The sequence below is a fragment of the Bombina bombina genome, chromosome 4 (assembly GCF_027579735.1).
Source record: "Bombina bombina isolate aBomBom1 chromosome 4, aBomBom1.pri, whole genome shotgun sequence".
NCBI lineage: Eukaryota > Metazoa > Chordata > Amphibia > Anura > Bombinatoridae > Bombina > Bombina bombina.
The window spans coordinates 1,016,014,164-1,016,036,855 of NC_069502.1; the positions used below are offsets into that span (position 1 = coordinate 1,016,014,164).

The window sequence follows — 22,692 nt, forward strand, 5'->3', positions numbered from 1 at the left end:
TCCTGAGATTCATTGTTTTGTACAAGCTTTGGTTCGTATAAAACCTGTCATTAAGTCAATTTCTCCTCCTTGGAGTTTGAATTTGGTTCTGGGGGCTCTTCAAGCTCCTCCGTTTGAACCTATGCATTCATTGGACATTAAATTACTTTCTTGGAAAGTTTTGTTTCTTTTGGCCATCTCTTCTGCTAGAAGAGTTTCTGAATTATCTGCTCTTCTTGTGAGTCTCCTTTTCTGATTTTTCATCAGGATAAGGCGGTGTTGCGAACTTCTTTTAAATTTTTACCTAAGGTTGTGAATTCTAACAACATTAGTAGAAAAATTGTGGTTCCTTTATTATTTCATTATGTCCTAATCCTAAGAATTCTAAGGAGAAATCATTGCATTCTTTGGATGTAGTTAGAGCTTTGAAATATTATGTTGAAGCTACTAAGGATTTCCGAAAGACTTCTAGTCTATTTGTTATCTTTTCCGGTTCTAGGAAAGGTCAGAAGGCCTCTGCCATTTCTTTGGCATCTTGGTTAAAATCTTTAATTCATCATGCCTATGTCGAGTCGGGTAAAACTCCGCCTCAAAGGATTACAGCTCATTCTAGTAGGTCAGTTTCTACTTCCTGGGCGTTTAGGAATGAAGCTTCGGTTGATCAGATTTGCAAAGCAGCAACTTGGTCTTCTTTGCATACTTTTACTAAATTCTACCATTTTGTGTTTTCTTCTTCTGAAGCAGTTTTTGGTAGAAAAGTACTTCAGGCAGCTGTTTCAGTTTGATTCTTCTGCTTATAATTTCAGTTTTTTTAATTATAAGATTTAAACTTTATTTTGGGTGTGGATTATTTTCAGCGGAATTGGCTGTCTTTATTTTATCCCTCCCTCTCTAGTGACTCTTGCGTGGAAGATCCACATCTTGGGTAGTCATTATCCCATACGTCACTAGCTCATGGACTCTTGCTAATTACATGAAAGAAAACATAATTTATGTAAGAACTTACCTGATAAATTCATTTCTTTCATATTAGCAAGAGTCCATGAGGCCCACCCTTTTTGTGGTGGTTATGATTTTTTTGTATAATGCACAATTATTCCAATTCCTTATTTTTTATGCTTTCGCACTTTTTTCTTACCACCCCACTTCTTGGCTATGCGTTAAACTGATTTGTGGGTGTGGTGAGGGGTGTATTTATAGGCATTTTGAGGTTTGGGAAACTTTGCCCCTCCTGGTAGGAATGTATATCCCATACGTCACTAGCTCATGGACTCTTGCTAATATGAAAGAAATGAATTTATCAGGTAAGTTCTTACATAAATTATGTTTTTACCTCTGTTATTACCTTGTATCTAACACTGTACAGAATGCCTCCTTATTTTAGTTCTTTTGACAGACATGCATTTTAGCCAATCAATGCTGACTCCTAGGTAATTCCATGTGAGTAAGCACAATGTTATCTATATCCCACAAATGATCTAACATCCTCTATCTGTGAAAAACTGTCAACATGCCCTGAGATAAAAGGCGACCTTGAAGGGCTTATAAATTAGCATTTGAGCCTACCTAGGTTTAGCTTTTTAAACAAAACACCAAGAGAACAAAGCAAATTTGATGATAAATGTAAATTGGAAAGTTGTTAAAAGTTGCATGCCCTATCTGAATCATGAAAGTTTAATTTTGAATAGACTGTCCCTTTAATGCATTTCAAAATGTTATCATAATTTAGATCTGCTATTGAAAACTTCAGATTTTTTTTTTCTTTGCATGTATGGCAAAATGGTTGCATTATTAAAAATAAATGTGTAATGTGTAGAATCTCGCTGTCTGTTACTTTTATTAGATGCTGTAACAAGGGAAACAGTAGTAAGCTTTTAGATTTTGTTATGGTCTAAAGAAAGTAAATTAATGCTTAAAGGGACATGAAACCCAAACATTTTCTTTCATGCTTGAGAAAGAGCATGCAATTTTAAACAACTGTCTAATTTACTTCTATGATCTATTTTGTTTCATTATCTTGTTATACTTTGCTGAAAAGCATATCTAGATAGGCTTAGTAGCTGCTGATTGGTGGCTGCACATAGATGCCTTGTGTGATTGGCTCACCGATGTGCATTGCTATTTCTTCAGCAAAGGATATCTAAAGAGAGAAGCAAATTAGATAATAGAAGTAAAGGAGAATGTTGTTTAAAATTGTATTCTCTACCTGTATCATGACAGAAAATTTTGGGGTTTAGTGTCCCTTTAAGTGAATACTGACATCCCTTCAACTACTGTTGTACAGTATTACTTTAATGTGAACTTGGAAGATCTCACAATAGGTCTTCTTCAGCAGGACATTCTGAATTCATAGTTTGTTTTCTGATTGCCTGCTACACTGCACAAATTCCTTCTCAAATGACTTAAAATTGTGTCATTAGACTTTATTCTCACCATGGGTAAATAGTATCATATTATGTTTATGATTATAGGGTCAAGTGTTATGAAGCTTTTAAATTGGAGAGTAAAAATTAATCTTAGAGAACAATAAAGTCACTTTTTATAGAACAGCAAAAGATCTACATACAAAATGAACGTTTTAGAGCATTTGAAAGTAGTCCAGGGATACATCCTTTGAAAATGTTGGAATTCATGTTCCTGGTCGCCTTTGCTGTGGGTAATAAGGGACAGTCTTGAACGTTTTCATGAACACTTAAAATTTCACTGTGCTAAAGAAGATGACTAACGTAAGTGAAGGTTAAGAAGGTTGATTAAAAAAATATATATTCAATTAACATAACTTTTTACAGATCAGGATAGATATGCATCTAGCTTTTAAAGTTTGCAAACAACTTATTGACCTATATTTTAGGTATTTGAAATAGCTCCTCTTCCCTGTGGAAACTGCCACCTATACTGAAAATTTTACTACAGATGTATTCTCTGTAGAAAAGATTTGTAAACAGGAGCCAATAGCACTAATCAACCTCCTAGGGGGTAGGATAGAGATGTATGTATCTGGAATATATGGTTCAACCTCCCCAGTCATAATTATATTTCAATAACTAACTATTAGGCTGTGTGTTGAGGCATAGATAACTTTGCTTTACCTGCATGTGCAGAACATTTTTATATGTGCATATTATTAAGAACAAAAGTTAAATATAATAAACAAAACCACGTATTTCAAATACAAAAATAAAAATGATGGACCAATTTCCCATGCATTTAATATGCTGCAGTAGATGTAACAAGTTATTTGAAACACATTAAGGGGAAACACATTTTATAGTAGTACAGTGTCCCTTCAAAGTTTTATGCCCATTTTAACTAAGTATACTGAAAGCAATCCAGCGTCTTGTGGAGTGGAACAAGCACACTTTTCAGAGGTATTTTACAGCAAAAACAGACAGTATAAAGAATGTATTTTGCTAGGGTGTTTTAATGTGTAAACATTTTATGGATTATTAATGCTGCTTTAAAGAGAATGCAGAATTTGTATTTCTTTTAAACAGTATAGATAACTTACTATTAAAATTACACCATTTTTACCCTTTATGTTGCTCCTAAAAAATAGCATTTTTTTAAAAAAGTTTTACCCTGAAAATAAAGTAAATTTACTTTATTTATATAGTTGCAATTTCTGTTTCACAACTTTTGCTATAATATATTTTAAAAGGTAAACACAGAGTTAATGTCATCTCTGGAGCAGCAATGCATTACTGGGACCTAGCTGAACCATGTGGTGGCCCAGTGACAAGAAGCAAATGTGTTCAGCCACCAATCATTAGCTAGCTTCTAGTAGTGTATTGCTGCTCCTTAGCCTATCTAGGTATGCTTTTAAACAAAGGATACCAAGAGAATAAAATAAAAATTAACAGAAGTAAACTTAAGTCTCTTACAATTTCATGCTCTATCTGAACCATAAAAGTTTAATTTGACTTTCATGTCCCTTTAAAGGGACATTATAATGTAAAGAGCAGCGGTCTCATTACCCACTAGGGAGGTAAGCTATGTATGTAGCCACCAATCACCAGCTAGCTTCCAGTACTGCATTGCTTATGCTGAGCCTACCTAGCTATGCATTTTAACAAAGGATACAAAGAGAATGGAGTACATTTAAAATAATAGAAGCAAATGAAAAAGTCTCTTAAAATTGTTCTATTTACCTATTACCATGAAAGCTTAATTTGTATATTAATGTAAGTTATGAATAATCAAGTAAATACTTTAACACATGTACTTTGTACTTCTATCATTTTTTTTCCTTCTTCAGTCACTGCATTTGAGTTGTACAGTTCTAAATGTGTAAAATAAATGCTTTAGCCCACAGCATTTAATGATCATGTCCTGTACTTATAATACAGCAGAAATGATTGTGAACATACACAGAATGGTAGAAAAAAAAAAACTTTTTATAAAACTTAACAAAAAAAAAAAAATATCCCTAAGTTTAATTCTTCAGTCAAACTATTTAACCGTTGTGCATGACATTGGTAGTTGATTGTAAATCTAGATTGCAACCTGCAGTGTATGGTTACATAATACATTTGAATGTTGCTTAGTTATTTGACAAATTCCATTTAAATGGGCATTAACCTGCAGGAGTGTATCATTTGAATTGACTGCTTTTGTCCGTTTAACCGTATACAATAATTTTCAGTACTGCAGTATTGGCTGTTGAAAGAGACATCAGCAGAAATCATCTTCCCAGTGGGGGTGGAAAAGTTAGGTAGCCTAGCTTATTAAAAAGGATGTTCCTGCAGCTGCTTTGAATATAATTAACTCTCACCAGCTGCTTGCCTGAGTCATACATATGTTGTAATCACTGGTCGTAAAAACTCTAATGCCTTAACATTAGTCTAGCTATGGAAATGTTTTTTCTTCAAAGCTCTTTTATCTTTCCAAGAACACTGCAAATAATATATGTGACCAAAACTATGTAGAAACCCATTGTAATTATTTAGTTCAGTTGTTTTAGCTGCACACATTGCTAACAGGTGCATATTATCAGTGATTAGGGGGGGGAATTCCCACACATGACTTAAATGAATTTATCAGGTAAACATACATTTTATTTCTCCAACATTGGTGTGTCCGGTCCACGGCGTCATCCTTACTTGTGGGAATATCTCTTCCCCAACAGGAAATGGCAAAGAGTCCCAGCAAAGCTGGCCATATAGTCCCTCCTAGGCTCCGCCCACCCAATGTCATTCTCGTTGCCGTTGCACAGGCAACATCTCCACGGAGATGGTTAAGAGTATGTGGTGTTTAGTTGTAGTTTTTTTATTCTACTATCAAGAGTTTGTTATTTTAAAATAGTGCTGGTATGTACTATTTACTCTGAAACAGAAAGAGATGAAGAATTCTGTTTGTGAGAGGAAGATGATTTTAGCAGACAGTAACTAAAATCCTTTGCTGTTTCCACATAGGACTGTTGAGATGAAGTAACTTCAGTTGGGGGAAACAGTTAGCAGACTTTTCTGCTTAAGGTATGACTAGCCATATTTCTAACAAGACTGTGTAATGCTGGAAGGCTGTCATTTCCCCTCATGGGGACCGGTAAGCCATTTTCTTAGTCTCAAGCAGAATAAAGGGCTTAATATGGGCTATAAAACTGGTAGACACTTTTATGGGCAGAATCGATTGCTTTATTTGGGCATTTTATACATGTTGATGCTGGTATTTCACACTTATAAACTTCGGGAACGTTTTTTAACGTCAGGCACTATGTTAGACACCTTTTCCAGTCAGGAAGGGCCTTCCCAGTTGTAGGCTGAGCCTCATTTTCGCGCCATTACTGCGCAGTTGTTTTTGAGAGCAAGACATGCAGATGCATGTGTGAGGACCTGAAAATAGTTGGAAAAGTTCCTAGAAGGCGTCATTTGGTATCGTATTCCCCTCTGGGCTTAGTAGAGTCGCAGCAAAGGCTGTAGCTGGGACTGTAGAGGGGTTAAAACTGTAACCTGCTCCGGTTTCGTTATTTTAAGGGTTAAAGCTCTGAAAATTGGTGTGCAATACTTTTAATGCTTTAAGACACTGTGGTGAAATTTTGGTAAAATTTGAACAATTCCTTCATATTTTTTCGCATATTCAGTCATAAAGTGTGCTCTGTTTAAAATTTAAAGAGACAGTAACGTTTTTGTTTTAAAACAGTTTTTGTATTTTACTGACAAGTTTAAGCCTGTTTAACATGTCTGTGCCTTCAGATAAGCTATGTTCTATATGTATGAAAGTCAATGTGTCTCCCCCTTCTAAATTATGTGATAATTGTGCCAAAGCGTCCAAACAAAGTAAGGACAGTACTCTCACAGATAATGAAGTTGCCCAAGATGATTCATCAGATGAAGGGAGTAGACATGGTTCTACATCATCTCCTTCTGTGTCTACACCAGTTTTGCCCACGCAGGAGGCCCCTAGTACTTCTAGCGCGCCAATGCTTATTACCATGCAACAATTGACGGCTGTAATGGATAACTCCATAGCAAATATTTTATCCAAAATGCCTGCATATCAGAGAAAGCGCGATTGCTCTGTTTTAAACACTGAAGAGCAGGAAGGCGCTGATGATAATTGTTCTGTCATACCCTCACACCAATCTGAAGGGGCCATGAGGGAGGTTTTGTCAGATGGGGAAATTTCAGATTCAGGAAAAATTTCCCAACAGGCTGAACCTGATGTTGTGACATTTAAATTTAAATTAGAACATCTCCGCGCACTGCTTAAGGAGGTGTTATCTACTCTGGATGACTGTGACAACCTGGTCATTACAGAAAAATTATGCAAGATGGACAAGTTCCTAGAGGTTCCGGTGCACCCCGACGCTTTTCCTATACCCAAGCGGGTGGCGGACATAGTGAATAAGGAATGGGAGAAGCCCGGCATACCTTTTGTTCCCCCTCCTATATTTAAGAAATTATTTCCTATGGTCGACCCCAGAAAGGACTTATGGCAGACAGTCCCTAAGGTCGAGGGGGCAGTTTCTACTCTAAACAAGCGCACTACTATTCCTATCGAGGATAATTGTGCTTTCAAAGATCCTATGGATAAAAAATTGGAGGGTTTGCTTAAAAAGATTTTTGAACAGCAAGGTTACCTTCTTCAACCCATTTCGTGCATTGTTCCTGTCACTACAGCAGCGTGGTTCTGGTTCGAGGAACTAGAAAAGTCGCTCAGTAGAGAGACTCCATATGAGGAGGTTATGGACAGAGTTCACGCACTTAAGTTGGCTAACTCTTTTATTTTAGATGCCGCTTTGCAAATAGCTAGATTAGCGGCAAAAAATTCAGGGTTTGCAATTGTGGCGCGTAGAGCGCTTTGGCTAAAGTCTTGGTCAGCGGATGTATCATCCAAGACAAAATTGCTTAATATCCCCTTCAAGGGTAAAACTCTCTTTGGTCCAGAATTGAAAGAGATTATCTCAGACATCACTGGGGGAAAGGGCCACGCCCTCCCACAAGATAGGCCTTTCAAAGCCAAGATTAAGTCTAATTTTCGTTCCTTTCGTAACTTCAGGAACGGACCGGGCTCTAATTCTGCATCCTCTAAGCAAGAGGGTAATACCTCACAGACCAAACCAGCCTGGAAACCGATGCAAGGCTGGAACAAGGGTAAGCAGGCCAAGAAGCCTGCTGCTGCTAACAAAACAGCATGAAGGAGTAGCCCCCGATCCGGGACCGGATCTAGTAGGGGGCAGACTCTCTCTCTTTGCTCCGGCTTGGGCAAGAGATGTTCAGGATCCCTGGGCGCTAGAAATAGTTTCTCAGGGTTATCTTCTGGAATTCAAGGAACTACCCCCAAGGGGAAGGTTCCACATGTCTCACTTATCCTCAAACCAAATAAAGAGACAGGCATTCTTACATTGTGTAGAAGACCTGTTAAAGATGGGAGTGATACACCCAGTTCCAACGGCGGAACAAGGAATGGGATTTTACTCAAATCTGTTTGTAGTTCCCAAAAAAGAGGGAACTTTCAGACCAATCCTGGATTTAAAGATCCTAAACAAATTTCTCAGAGTACCATCGTTCAAGATGGAAACCATTCGAACGATTCTACCCACAATTCAGGAAGGTCAATTTATGACTACCGTGGATCTAAAGGATGCGTATCTACATATCCCTATCCACAAAGAACATCATCAGTTCCTAAGGTTCGCCTTTCTGGACAAACATTACCAGTTTGTGGCCCTCCCATTCGGGTTAGCCACTGCTCCAAGGATTTTCACAAAGGTACTCGGATCCCTTCTAGCGGTTCTAAGACCAAGGGGCATTGCAGTAGTACCGTACTTGGACGACATTCTAGTACAAGCGTCGTCTCTTTCAAAGGCAAAGGCTCACTCAGACATTGTTCTGGCCTTTCTCAGATCTCACGGATGGAAGGTGAACATATAAAAAAGTTCCCTGTCTCCGTCGACAAGGGTTCCCTTCTTGGGAACAATAATAGATTCCTTAGAAATGAGGATTTTCTTGACAGAAGTCAGAAAGTCAAAACTTCTAAACGCCTGTCAAGTTCTTCATTCTATTCCTCGTCCTTCCATAGCTCAGTGCATGGAAGTAGTAGGATTGATGGTTGCAGCAATGGACATAGTTCCTTTTGCGCGAATTCATCTAAGACCATTACAACTGTGCATGCTGAAACAGTGGAATGGGGACTATACAGACTTGTCTCCAGTGATTCAAGTAGATCAGAAGACCAGAGACTCACTCCGTTGGTGGCTAACCCAGGATCACCTATCCCAGGGAATGAGCTTCCGCAGTCCAGAGTGGGTCATCGTCACTACCGACGCCAGCCTAGTGGGCTGGGGCGCAGTCTGGGAATCCCTGAAAGCTCAGGGACTGTGGTCTCGGGAAGAGTCTCTTCTCCCGATAAACATTCTGGAACTAAGAGCGATATTCAATGCTCTCAGGGCTTGGCCTCAGCTAGCAAAGGCCAGATTCATAAGATTCCAATCAGACAACATGACGACTGTTGCGTATCTCAATCATCAGGGGGGAACAAGGAGTTCCCTGGCGATGAAAGAAGTGACCAAAATCATACAATGGGCGGAGAATCACTCCTGCCACCTATCTGCGATCCACATTCCAGGTGTGGAAAACTGGGAAGCGGATTTTTTGAGTCGTCAGACATTCCATTCGGGGGAGTGGGAACTCCACCCGGAGATCTTTGCCCAGTTGACGCAACTATGGGGCATTCCAGATGTGGATCTGATGGCGTCTCGTCAGAACTTCAAGGTTCCTTGCTACGGGTCCAGATCCAGGGATCCCAAGGCGACTCTAGTGGATGCACTAGACCTTCAACCTAGCGTATGTGTTTCCACCGTTTCCTCTCATCCCCAGGCTGGTAGCCAGGATCAAACAGGAGAGGGCCTCGGTGATCTTGATAGCTCCTGCGTGGCCACGCAGGACTTGTTATGCAGACCTGGTGAATATGTCATCGGTTCCACCATGGAAGCTACCTTTGAGACAGGACCTTCTTGTTCAGGGTCCATTCGAACATCCAAATCTGGTCTCCCTCCAGCTGACGGCTTGGAGATTGAACGCTTGATTCTATCAAAGCGTGGGTTTTCAGATTCCGTGATAGATACTCTGGTCCAAGCCAGAAAACCGGTAACTAGAAAGATTTACCATAAAATATGGAAAAGATATATCTGCTGGTGTGAATCCAAGGGATTCCCATGGAATAAGATAAAGATTCCTAGGATTCTTTCCTTTCTACAAGAAGGTTTGGATAAAGGATTATCTGCGAGTTCTCTAAAGGGACAGATTTCTGCTTTATCTGTCCTACTACACAAACGTCTGGCAGTTGTGCCAGATGTTCAAGCATTTGTTCAGGCTTTGGTTAGGATCAAGCCTGTTTACAGACCTTTGACTCCTCCCTGGAGTTTAAATCTAGTTCTTTCAGTTCTTCAAGGGGTTCCGTTTGAACCTTTACATTCCATAGATATTAAGTTGTTATCTTGGAAAGTTTTGTTTTTGGTTGCTATTTCTTCTGCTAGAAGAGTTTCTGAGTTATCTGCTCTACAGTGTACTCCACCCTATCTGGTGTTCCATTCAGATAAGGTTGTTTTGCGTACTAAGCCTGGTTTTCTACCAAAGGTTGTTTCCAACAAAAATATTAATCAGGAGATAGTTGTACCTTCTTTGTGTCCGAATCCAGTTTCAAAGAAGGAACGTTTGCTACACAATTTAGATTTAGTCCGTGCTCTAAAGTTCTACTTAGAAGCTACAAAAGAGTTCAGACAAACTTCTTCTCTGTTTGTCGTCTATTCTGGTAAAAGGAGAGGTCAAAAAGCAACTTCTACCTCTCTTTCCTTTTGGCTTAAAAGCATCATCCGATTGGCTTATGAGACTGCCGGACGGCAGCCTCCTGAAAGAATCACAGCTCACTCCACTAGGGCTGTAGCTTCCACATGGGCCTTCAAGAACGAGGCTTCTGTTGATCAGATATGTAAGGCAGCGACTTGGTCTTCACTGCACACTTTTGCCAAATTTTACAAATTTGATACTTTTGCTTCTTCGGAGGCTATTTTTGGGAGAATGGTTTTGCAAGCCGTGGTGCCTTCCGTTTAGGTAACCTGATTTGCTCCCTCCCTTCATCCGTGTCCTAAAGCTTTGGTATTGGTTCCCACAAGTAAGGATGACGCCGTGGACCGGACACACCAATGTTGGAGAAAACAGAATTTATACTTACCTGATAAATTACTTTCTCCAACGGTGTGTCCGGTCCACGGCCCGCCCTGGTTTTTTAATCAGGTCTGATGAATTAATTTCTTTAACTACAGTCACCACGACACCCTATGGTTCCTCCTATTTTTTCCTCCTGTCTGTCGGTCGAATGACTGGGGTGGGCAGAGCCTAGGAGGGACTATATGGCCAGCTTTGCTGGGACTCTTTGCCATTTCCTGTTGGGGAAGAGATATTCCCACAAGTAAGGATGACGCCGTGGACCGGACACACCGTTGGAGAAAGTAATTTATCAGGTAAGCATAAATTCTGTTTTACCTGTTCCAGCATGACTGTGCCTTTGTGCTCAAAGTGAGGTCCATGAAGACATGATTTGATGAGTTTGATGTGGAGGATCGTGAGTGGCTTGCACAGAGCCCTGACCTCAACAACCTCATTGAAAACCACCTGGGATGCATTGGAAATCCTAAAAGGCACAAAGTCCAGTGAGACACTCCAAAATATTGTGGAAAGCCTTCCCACAAGAGGTGCAACTCTTATAGCCTCAAATAGAGTGGGATAACATCATAAAAATGTCCATGGTTTTGGAATGGGATATCTAACAAGCTCATATAGGTGTGCATGTCAGGTGTCCACATACTTTTGGCCATACAGTATATTTTGACATGTTTAATCCCTTGTTGTTTCCGTTTTACAGAGACAGTGAAGATGAAGGTGTCTTAAGTAATGATCCCCAGTCCTCTACATCTGCTGCTGGAATAAGCGAAGAAACGGAAAAACCTTCATGTTCTGTCACCGATACCTCTAAGAAAGTTATTTTGCAGCAAATTCAAAATGCTCATACGGAGGAAAAGAAAATAATCCACGATGGACCGGTAAGATAGTTATGAATGTTAGTGATATTAATACAAACCTTTAATGTATAGAGTACTTTTGTATTTTGATAAGGGCCATTATAGGGAAAAAAATCACATTCTCATTAGTTAGAGAATATGATTCTTTCTCTATTGACCCTGCTGTTTATTTCTTGCAAAGGGGTTAAACTTATAGTTAAATTACCGCTTACAAGCTTAGAGAACTGGTCTTAAGTTGAAAATGTTGCTGAGCCAATCACCAGTGCAAGTTGCCTAGCTGTGTTATGCGACTAGTGGTGCTGATTGGGTCAGCAGCTTTTTCCGCCCAGGACCAGCAGTTCTCTGCAGCCTTTGCCTTTTGTGGGGGTTACACATATAGATTTCCAGGGTTGATAGTAATAACATTACATGATCCTTTAAATTCAAGAAATTTTGATTCATTGTTAGCTTATGGAGTATTTAACGCCAGGCCTCTGTGCTCAAGCAAAAGACTGGCAACACGAAGACTGTCAGAAGTGGGCAGAGGCAGTTGCTGCTGGTGTTGGGTGAGATGGGTATCACAAAACTCGGCAGACAAGTCACTCTAGAGCTTGGTAAACTCTAGAGCTTGTGAGACTGTCAGCAGGTGCCTCACTACAGCAGACTGTGATAGGTAACAGAAAACTGATGTCTCTGGAACATGCCATGTAGGCATCTCTGTAATACAACAAACCATATCGGTATCTTGGTTACGTAACCAACCGGAATCTCACTGAGCAGCCTGTGGCAGGTTACAGAGACTGGTAATACACAGAAGCTGGCTACACTTGTTATCTCTGGAAGGCAGGAGGTGATCACTTCAGCAGGCTGGGACAAGTCAGACAGACCTGGGTCAAAACTGTCAAGGAAAAACTGGATCAAAGTCAAGATCCACAGTAGCTTGGTCAAGATCATGCAAAGGGTACAGTTCGGCAGGAGCAGCACAGTGCACAGTCCGAAAAGCGAAATCCCAAACTAGCCAAGGCTCAGCAAGAGGGAAATCAGCTCAGCAGACAAGGGACAGGAACAGATGCTGTAGCTAGGATTAAAAGCAACTTAACTGCTAGAGCGCTCATCTAGGGGCAAAGCTGCCTTTCATGGGGGGGGGCTAATTACAAATGAGACATGCCTGTTAGTGCACAGGCAGCAAGAATCTCAGAAAAACTAGTATTACACAATAAATCCCTCAACAGCCAGGACTCCCGAGTGGCTCACTGCCATAACACTGGTGTGTGGACCAGGAGATACAAGTCTGATCACAGGTCAGGATTTAACTTATGCAACATAGTTGTGACAACATGTGTAGATTAAATGACAAAAATGTACATTAATGCAAGAGTCCTCCAATTAAAAATACCCACTTAAATACAACGGTACCCAGACTTCTTTGTTTAGCCACAACATCTTTTAAAATTGATGAAGGGGGCACTTGAAGCCTTGAATTTTCCTTATTTTTTTTATTTTTTACTAAAATGTATAATGTACAGCATCTGTGTTTAATTGCAAACTTAAATGCAGGCATTAATCTGAGTATCTTGGCTCACCCTAAAAAAATCCCCTTTTTAGGGGGCCAGAGAGAAGCAGCATGTTTTCAGGCAGACATAACTCACCCCCTTCTTGCTATCTGCAATCTCTTTTTTATTAGTTTCTTAGGACAGAATTTTCAGTTAACCATAAACCTCTATGATTTTATATTTTTCCCTCTTCTTCCCTCGACTGAGTCACTTTGGCCATAAACTGATTCACATTGGGCCAGTTTTAATTCATTTACTGGGGCTTGTAGTATGTGCATTTACTTATAAACCTATATACGGTATGTTTTGCATGGGACTTACCCCACCTTCTATGATTTCTAACTGTTTCAGAGAACAGGTGGTAGTGAGAGCATTATGTACATTATTTATGTCTATTTGTTTTTTCTTGGCTGTAGCTGGGCATGTTGATACTTAAAGGTACATGAAACACAAATTTGTTCTTTCATGATTAAGATAGAGAATACAATTTTAAACAACTTTCTAATTTACTTCTATTATCTAATCTGTTTCATTCTCTAGGTATCATTTGTTGAAGGAGCAGCAATGCACTACTGGTTTCTAACTAAACACATGGATGAGCCAATCACAATCTATATACATATATACATATATATATATATATATATATATATATATATATATATATATATGCAGCCACCAATCAACAGCTAGAACCTAGGTTCTCTGCTGCTCTTGAGCTTGACTAGATAAACCTTTCAGCAAATGATAAAAGAGAAGGAAGCAAATGAAATAATATAAGTAATTTGGAAAGTTGTTTAAAATTGTATTCTCTATCTGAATCATGATAAAAAAAATGTTGGGTTTCATGTCCCTTTAATACATTGTTGTTGTTCCATTTTCACATGTAACTTTGGCTGGAATGTGTTGTAACTTAGATTGTTCCCTTTATTCAACTGTATCGGGTTCGATTATTTGTTACTTATAGGGATAGTCAACACCAGAATTTTTGTTGTTTAAAAAAGATAGATAATCCCTTAATTACCTCTGTAATTACCTTGTATCTAAGCCTCTGCATACTGCCCCCTTATTTCAGTTCTTTTGACAGACTTGCATTTTAGCCAATCAGTGTTCACTCCTCTGTAAATTCACGTGCATGAGCTCAATGTTATCTATATGAAAAACATGAACTAATGCCCTCTAATGGTGAAAAACTGGTTCAGATTAGAGGCAGCCTTCAAGGTCTAAGAAATTGGCATATGAACCTCCTAGGTTTAGCTTTCAACTAAGATAGCAAAAAAACAAAGCAAAATTGGTGCTAAAAGTAAATTGGAAAGTTGTTTAAAATAACATGCCCTATATAATTCCTGAAAGTTTTTTTTGGACTTGACTGTCCATTTAAACATTTTTTTTAAAGGGATATGAAACCCAACATTTTTCTTTCAAGATTCAAATAGAACATGTGATTTTAATCAATTTTCTAATTTACTTCTATCATTTTATATAATTTTTTCGTTCTCTTTTTGTTTCATCCTCTTCTCTTTTGTTGAAAAGCAGGTGAGTATGCTTGGGAGTCAGCACATTTCTAGAGCACTATATGGCAGCAGTTTTGCAAGAATGTTATCAATTTGCAAGAGCACTAGATGGCAGCTGCCCTGTAGTGCTCCAGATGCCTACCTAGGTATCTCTTCAACACAAAATATCATGGGAACAAAGCAAATTTGATAATAAATGTTCTGTCTGAGTCACAAAAGAAAACAATTGGGTTTCATATCCCTTTAATCTAAATTCTTATTGTTTTTTTTTCTAATTGTAGAATGTATTGGTAAGAGATTCTGCCTTAGTAGGATGCATATTATACTGTGGATGATGCTGTCATCCAGTCCCACTCTTTAGAGCCTGCATACATGGATGTATTTATCTTTCAACTTGTTTAAGGAAAAATAAAATTATACATCAATTTTAATATATCCGATTTATAGTGCCCCCCCCCCATCTTCCATATTTGTAACCCAAGGTGGATGTATGATCTAAATCTAAGAAGTACAGCATTTTATTACATACAGTATACATCCTTATATAGAATACATTTCTTTATTTATGGAAACAACTTTAATTCACCTTATTTATATTTAGGCATATTATTTAGGCTTTGAGAGACCCTCTATTAGCTTGATGGCCCCCATTTAATTCCATTAGAGTTTGTTGAGTAAAAACTTTGTGTTCACCTCGTTTTTTTTTAAATCTTTTTTTGTAACTTTTCAATCAGTTAGAAGCATATTTAAAGTAGTTAAAGAGACATGAAACCCAACATATTCTTTCATCATTTCCATTTTTATTCTCTAATCTAATTTGTTTCATTCTCTTGGTATCCTTTGCTAAAGATACAACAATGTACTTTAAGGAGCTAGCTGAGAGCATTGGGTGAGCCATATATGTGCAGCCACCAATCAACAGCTCCTGTGCCTACCTGGGCACCCTTTTCATCAAAGAATACCAAGTGTACAAAAACAAATTAGATAATAGAAGTAAATTGGAAAGCCCATATCTGTAAATATTAGCTTTGGATAATGTAGCTACGTTCAAGATGGTCTTTGAGTGTGCTCTCTAGGGCCGGTTAACTAAGACACTGGGCCTTTAATATTAAACTATGTTGCCAGTATGTAGGTGATAAATTGAACCTTTAAACAAAAAGAAATATACTTAAAGGGACATGAAACTCAATTTTTTTCTGTCATGATTCAGACAGAGAATACAATTTTAAACAACTTTCCAATTGACTACTATTATTTAATTTGATTCCTTCTCTTGATATCCTTTGCTGAAAGGTTTATATAGTCAAGTTCAGGAGCAGCAGAGAACCTAGGTTCTAGCTTTTGATTGGTGGCTGCATATATATTTATCGATTGTGATTGTCTTACCCATGAGTTCAGTTAGAAACCATTAGTGCATTGCTGCTCTTTCAACAAATCGTACTAAGAGAATGAAACAAATTAGATAATAGAAGTACATTAGAAAGTTGTTTAAAATTGTATTCTCTATCTGAATCACAAAAGAAAATTTTGGGGTTTCATGTCCCTTTAAGATTTATTTCTATTGTCTGTCTAATGAATCTTTAAATGTGCCATCATCATCCATAAGAAAACAGCATTTGTCAAAATAGCAGTTAAATTTTAGGGGGATGATACGTAAATTTAGTAACTGAAAATGGATTAGAATATATTTGAGGCAACTAACAAGTAAACATTTTTTTTTACTGAAAAAGTAAAGTAAGTGGCAAGAGTCAATGAGCTAGTGACATATGGGATATACATTCCTACCAGGAGGGGCAAAGTTTCCCAAACCTCAAAAGTGCCTATAAATACACCTCCCACTACACACATACTTCAGTTTTACAAACTTTGCCTCCCTGTGGAGGTGGTGAAGCAAGATGTGCTTAATTTTCTTCTGTGAAGGGCGCTTATAAGCATTTTGATACCCAATTCCTCTCAGAGTACAGTATTTGTCAGAGGCATGTGAAGGGAGTATTGCCTGTTGATTAAGTGGTTTCGCCCATGGGAAATCCTTTCAAAGGCTCTCTGTTATTGGTCATAAGGATTCATTCTTTGACTCCATTTTCAGATCGATGTTATACTCCTATACCATTACCTCTGCTGATATTTTTCTGTACTGGTTTGGCTGTCTGCTATATGTGGATGGGTGTCTTCCAGTAAGTATGTATCATTATTTTAAGACACTCTTAGCTATGTTTGGCGCTTTATGTTATAAAGTTTTAAATATATGTATTTTCTTATATTTGTCAAGAGTCAGGTCTATGTATATTTCCCTTTTCTGCAGACTATCAGTTTCAGTATGGAATTTATATTTGGGAAGATTATTTTTTATTTCTCTTGTTAAGTGTATCCAGTCCACGGATCATCCATTACTTGTGGGATATTCTCCTTCCCAACAGGAAGTTGCAAGAGGATCACCCACAGCAGAGCTGCTATATAGCTCCTCCCCTCACTGCCATATCCAGTCATTCTCTTGCAACTCTCAACAAAGATGGACGTAGTAAGAGGAGAGTGGTGTATTATAGTTAGTTTTTTAACTTCAATCAAAAGTTTGTTATTTTTAAATGGTACCGGAGTGTACTGTTTCATCTCAGGCAGCATTAGAAGAAGAATCTGCCTGCGATTTCTATGATCTTAGCAGAAGTAACTAAGATCCACTGCCGTTCTCACATATTCTGAGGAGTGAGGTAACTTCAGAGGGGGAATGGCGTGCAGGTTTTCCTGCAATAAGGTATGTGGAGTTAATATATTTCTAGGGATGGCTTCGGAGTATAATCCGTTTAGCCTATGAGTCTAAAATTGATCTCAGCTTGTCAAAACCTTCAGTCACAATCATTCCCTTCGGTAGCCTTATGCATGGAAATTCTAGGTCTTATGACTGCTGCATCGGACGCGATCCCCTTTGCTCGTTTTCACATGCGACCTCTTCAGCTCTGTATGCTGAATCAATGGTGCAAGGATTACACAAAGATATCTCAATTAATATCTTTAAAACCGATTGTACGACACTCTCTAACGTGGTGGACAGATCACCATCGTTTAATTCAGGGGGCTTCTTTTGTGCTTCCGACCTGGACTGTAATTTCAACAGATGCAAGTCTCACAGGTTGGGGAGCTGTGTGGGGATCTCTGACGGCACAAGGAGTTTGGGAATCTCAGGAGGTGAGATTACCGATCAATATTTTGGAACTCCGTGCAATTTTCAGAGCTCTTCAGTTTTGGCCTCTTCTGAAGAGAGAATCGTTCATTTGTTTTCAGACAGACAATGTCACAACTGTGGCATACATCAATCATCAAGGAGGGACTCATAGTCCTCTGGCTATGAAAGAAGTATCTCGAATTTTGGTTTGGGCGAAATCCAGCTCCTGTCTAATCTCTGCGGTTCATATCCCAGGTATAGACAATTGGGAAGCGGATTATCTCAGTCGCCAAACGTTGCATCCGGGCGAATGGTCTCTTCACCCAGAGGTATTTCTTCAGATTGTTCAAATGTGGGAGCTTCCAGAAATAGATCTGATGGCGTCTCATCTAAACAAGAAACTTCCCAGGTATCTGTCCAGATCCCGGGATCCTCAGGCGGAAGCAGTGGATGCATTATCACTTCCTTGGAAGTATCATCCTGCCTATATCTTTCCGCCTCTAGTTCTTCTTCCAAGAGTAATCTCCAAGATTCTGAAGGAATGCTCGTTTGTTCTGCTTGTAGCTCCGGCATGGCCTCACAGGTTTTGGTATGCGGATCTTGTCCGGATGGCCTCTTGCCATCCGTGGACTCTTCCGCTAAGACCAGACCTTCTGTCGCAAGGTCCTTTTTTCCATCAGGATCTCAAATCCTTAAATTTAAAGGTATGGAGATTGAACGCTTGATTCTTGGTCAAAGAGGTTTCTCTGACTCTGTGATTAATACTATGTTACAGGCTCGTAAATCTGTATCCAGAGAGATATATTATAGAGTCTGGAAGACTTATATTTCTTGGTGTCTTTCTCATCATTTTTCTTGGCATTCTTTTAGAATTCCGAGAATTTTACAATTTCTTCAGGATGGTTTAGATAAAGGTTTATCCGCAAGTTCTTTGAAAGGACAAATCTCTGCTCTTTCTGATCTTTTTCACAGAAAGATTGCTAATCTTCCTGATATTCATTGTTTTGTACAAGCTTTGGTTCGTATAAAACCTGTCATTAAGTCAATTTCTCCTCCTTGGAGTTTGAATTTGGTTCTGGGGGCTCTTCAAGCTCCTCCGTTTGAACCTATGCATTCATTGGACATTAAATTACTTTCTTGGAAAGTTTTGTTTCTTTTGGCCATCTCTTCTGCTAGAAGAGTTTCTGAATTATCTGCTCTTTCTTGTGAGTCTCCTTTTCTGATTTTTCATCAGGATAAGGCGGTGTTGCGAACTTCTTTTGAATTTTTACCTAAAGTTGTGAATTCCAACAACATTAGTAGAGAAATTGTGGTTCCTTCATTATGTCCTAATCCTAAGAATTCTAAGGAGAAATCGTTGCATTCTTTGGATGTTGTTAGAGCTTTGAAATATTATGTTGAAGCTACTAAGTCTTTCCGAAAGACTTCTAGTCTATTTGTTATCTTTTCCGGTTCTAGAAAAGGCCAGAAAGCTTCTGCCATTTCTTTGGCATCTTGGTTGAAATCTTTAATTCATCATGCCTATGTTGAGTCGGGTAGAACTCCGCCTCAAAGGATTACAGCTCATTCTACTAGGTCAGTTTCTACTTCCTGGGCGTTTAGGAATGAAGCTTCGATTGATCAGATTTGCAAAGCAGGAACTTGGTCCTCTTTGCATACTTTTACTAAATTCTACCATTTTGATGTATTTTCTTCCTCTGAAGCAGTTTTTGGTAGAAAAGTACTTCAGGCAGCGGTTTCAGTTTGAATCTTCTGTTATATGTTTTTCATTAAACTTATTTTGGGTGTGGATTATTTTCAGCAGGAATTGGCTGTCTTTATTTTATCCCTCCCTCTCTAGTGACTCTTGCGTGGAAAGATCCACATCTTGGGTAATCATTATCCCATACGTCACTAGCTCATGGACTCTTGCTAATTACATGAAAGAAAACATAATTTATGTAAGAATTTACCTGATAAATTCATTTCTTTCATATTAGCAAGAGTCCATGAGGCCCGCCCTTTTTTGTGGTGGTTATGATTTTTTTGTATAAAGCACAATTATTCCAATTCCTTATTTTATATGCTTTCGCACTTTTTTCTTATCACCCCACTTCTTGGCTATTCGTTAAAACTGAATTGTGGGTGTGGTGAGGGGTGTATTTATAGGCATTTTGAGGTTTGGGAAACTTTGCCCCTCCTGGTAGGAATGTGTATCCCATACGTCACTAGCTCATGGACACTTGCTAATCTGAAAGAAATGAATTTATCAGGTAAGTTCTTACATAAATTATGTTTTTTCTGGCGTCATGCTTGGCGCGGACATTTTTTGGCGCAAAAGTGCATCTAAGGTGACGTAAGTTGTGTCATTTCCTGCGTCTTTGTTGAAGCGCGTTGTTTAGGTGAGGAGTCATGCTTGTTATGACGCAAGTTGCTTCATTTCCTGATGTTAACTATGGAGCAAAAATATTTTTTTCCTTTTTGCGTCTTGCGTCATACTTGGGGGCAGAAACCTTTTTTGTATATAACCCTCTTCCTTTTTGCTTCTGGTTCTCTCCATGTTAAGAGCTATGATGCTTTTTTTTTTTGCATCCTACTTTTGCTTAAAGGGACATAATACTCATATGCTAAATCACTTGAAACTGATGCAGTATAACTGTAAAAAGCTGACAGGAAAATATCACCTGAGCATCTCTATGTAAAAAAGGAAGATATTTTACCTCACAATTTCCTCAGCTCACCAGAGTAAGTTCTGTGTAAAAAGATATACTCAGCTGCTCCCAGCTGCAGGTAAAAAAATAAAAAAAAAATGAAGAAATGAACAGCAGCCAATCAGCATCAGCAGTGCTGAGGTCATGAACTCTTACTGTGATCTCATGAGATTTGACTTAACTGAGATTTCTTTCATGTAATTAACAAGAGTCCATGAGCTAGTGACGTATGGGATATACATTCCTACCAGGAGGGGCAAAGTTTCCCAAACCTTAAAATGCCTATAAATACACCCCTCACCACACCCACAAATCAGTTTTACAAACTTTGTCTCCAAGGGAGGTGGTGAAGTAAGTTTGTGCTAGATTCTACGTTGATATGCGCTCGGTTGGAGCAAGTTGGAGCCCGGTTTTCCTCTCAGCGTGCAGTGAATGTCAGAGGGATGTGAAGAGAGTATTGCCTATTGAATGCAGTGATCTCCTTCTACGGGGTCTATTTCATAAGGTTCTCTGTTATCGGTCGTAGAGATTCATCTCTTACCTCCCTTTTCAGATCGACGATATACTCTTATATTTACCATTACCTCTACTGATTCTCGTTTCAGTACTGGTTTGGCTTTCTACAAACATGTAGATGAGTGTCCTGGGGTAAGTAAGTCTTATTTTCTGTGACACTCTAAGCTATGGTTGGGCACTTTATTTATAAAGTTCTAAATATATGTATTCAAACATTTATTTGCCTTGACTCAGAATGTTCAACTTTCCTTATTTTCAGACAGTCAGTTTCATATTTGGGATTATGCATTGAATTATCATATTTTTCTTACCTCAAAAATTTGACTTTTTTCCCTGTGGGCTGTTAGGCTCGCGGGGGCTGAAAATGCTTCATTTTATTGCGTCATTCTTGGCGCGGACTTTTTTGGCGCAAAAATTCTTTTCCGTTTCCGGCGTCATACGTGTCGCCGGAAGTTACGTCATTTTTTGACGTTATTTTGCGCCAAAAATGTCGGCGTTCCGGATGTGGCGTCATTTTTGGCGCCAAAAGCATTTAGGCGCCAAATAATGTGGGCGTCTTATTTGGCGCTAAAAAATATGGGCGTCGCTTTTGTCTCCACATTATTTCAGTCTCATTTTTCATTTGCTTCTGGTTGCTAGAAGCTTGATATTTGGCATTCTTTCCCATTCCTGAAACTGTCTTATAAGGAATTTGATCTATTTTTGCTTTATATGTTGTTTTTTCTCTTACATATTGCAAGATGTCTCACGTTGCATCTGAGCCAGAAGATACTACAGGAAAATCACTGCCTGCTGGATCTACCAAAGCTAAGTGTATCTGCTGTAAATTTTTGGTAGCTATTCCTCCAGCTGTTGTTTGTAATAATTGTCATGACAAACTTGTTAAAGCAGATAATATTTCCTTTAGTAATGTACCATTGCCTGTTGCAGTTCCCTCAACATCTAAGGTGCAGAATGTTCCTGATAACATAAGAGATTTTGTTTCTGAATCCATAAAGAAGGCTTTGTCTGTTATTTCTCCTTCTAGTAAACGTAATCAGTCTTTTAAATCTTCTCTCTCTACAGATGAATTTTTAAATGAACACCATCATTCTGATTCTTTGGACTCTTCTGGTTCAGAGGATTCTATCTCAGAGATTGATGCTGATAAATCTTCATATTTATTTAAGATGGAATTTATTCGCTCTTTACTTAAAGAAGTACTAATTGCTTTAGAAATAGAGGATTCTAGTCCTCTTGATACTAATTCTATACGTTTGGATAAGGTTTTTAAAGCTCCTGCGGTTATTCCAGAAGTTTTTCCTGTTCCTAATGCTATTTCTGCAGTGATTTCCAAAGAATGGGATAAATTGGGTAATTCATTTACTCCTTCTAAACGTTTTAAGCAATTATATCCTGTTCCGTCTGACAGGTTAGAATTTTGGGACAAAATCCCTAAAGTTGATGGGGCTATTTCTACCCTTGCTAAACGTACTGCCATTCCTACGTCAGATGGTACCTCGTTTAAGGATCCTTTAGATAGAAAAATTGAATCCTTTCTAAGAAAAGCTTATCTGTGTTCAGGTAATCTTCTTAGACCTGCTATATCATTGGCTGATGTTGCTGCAGCTTCAACTTTTTGGTTGGAAACCCTAGCGCAACAAGTGGCAAATTGTGATTCTCATGATATTATTATTCTTCTTCAGCATGCTAATAATTTTATCTGTGATGCCATTTTTGATATTATTAGAGTTGATGTTAGGTTTATGTCTCTAGCTATCTTAGCCAGAAGAGCTTTATGGCTTAAGAC

The 22,692-nt window shown here is 38.7% G+C and overlaps 1 protein-coding gene across 3 annotated transcripts in view; it reads left to right on the top strand.

Moving 5' to 3' along the window:
* The window catches only part of APLF (aprataxin and PNKP like factor), a 1,047,939-nt gene that overhangs the window by 267,306 nt on the left and 757,941 nt on the right, over positions 1 to 22,692 (top strand). For all 3 annotated transcript variants that reach the window (XM_053712114.1, XM_053712115.1, XM_053712116.1), the window contains one exon: positions 11,338 to 11,515. In XM_053712114.1, coding sequence (XP_053568089.1) covers positions 11,338 to 11,515 — 178 coding nt within the window. The remainder of the gene's footprint in view (positions 1 to 11,337; positions 11,516 to 22,692) is intronic.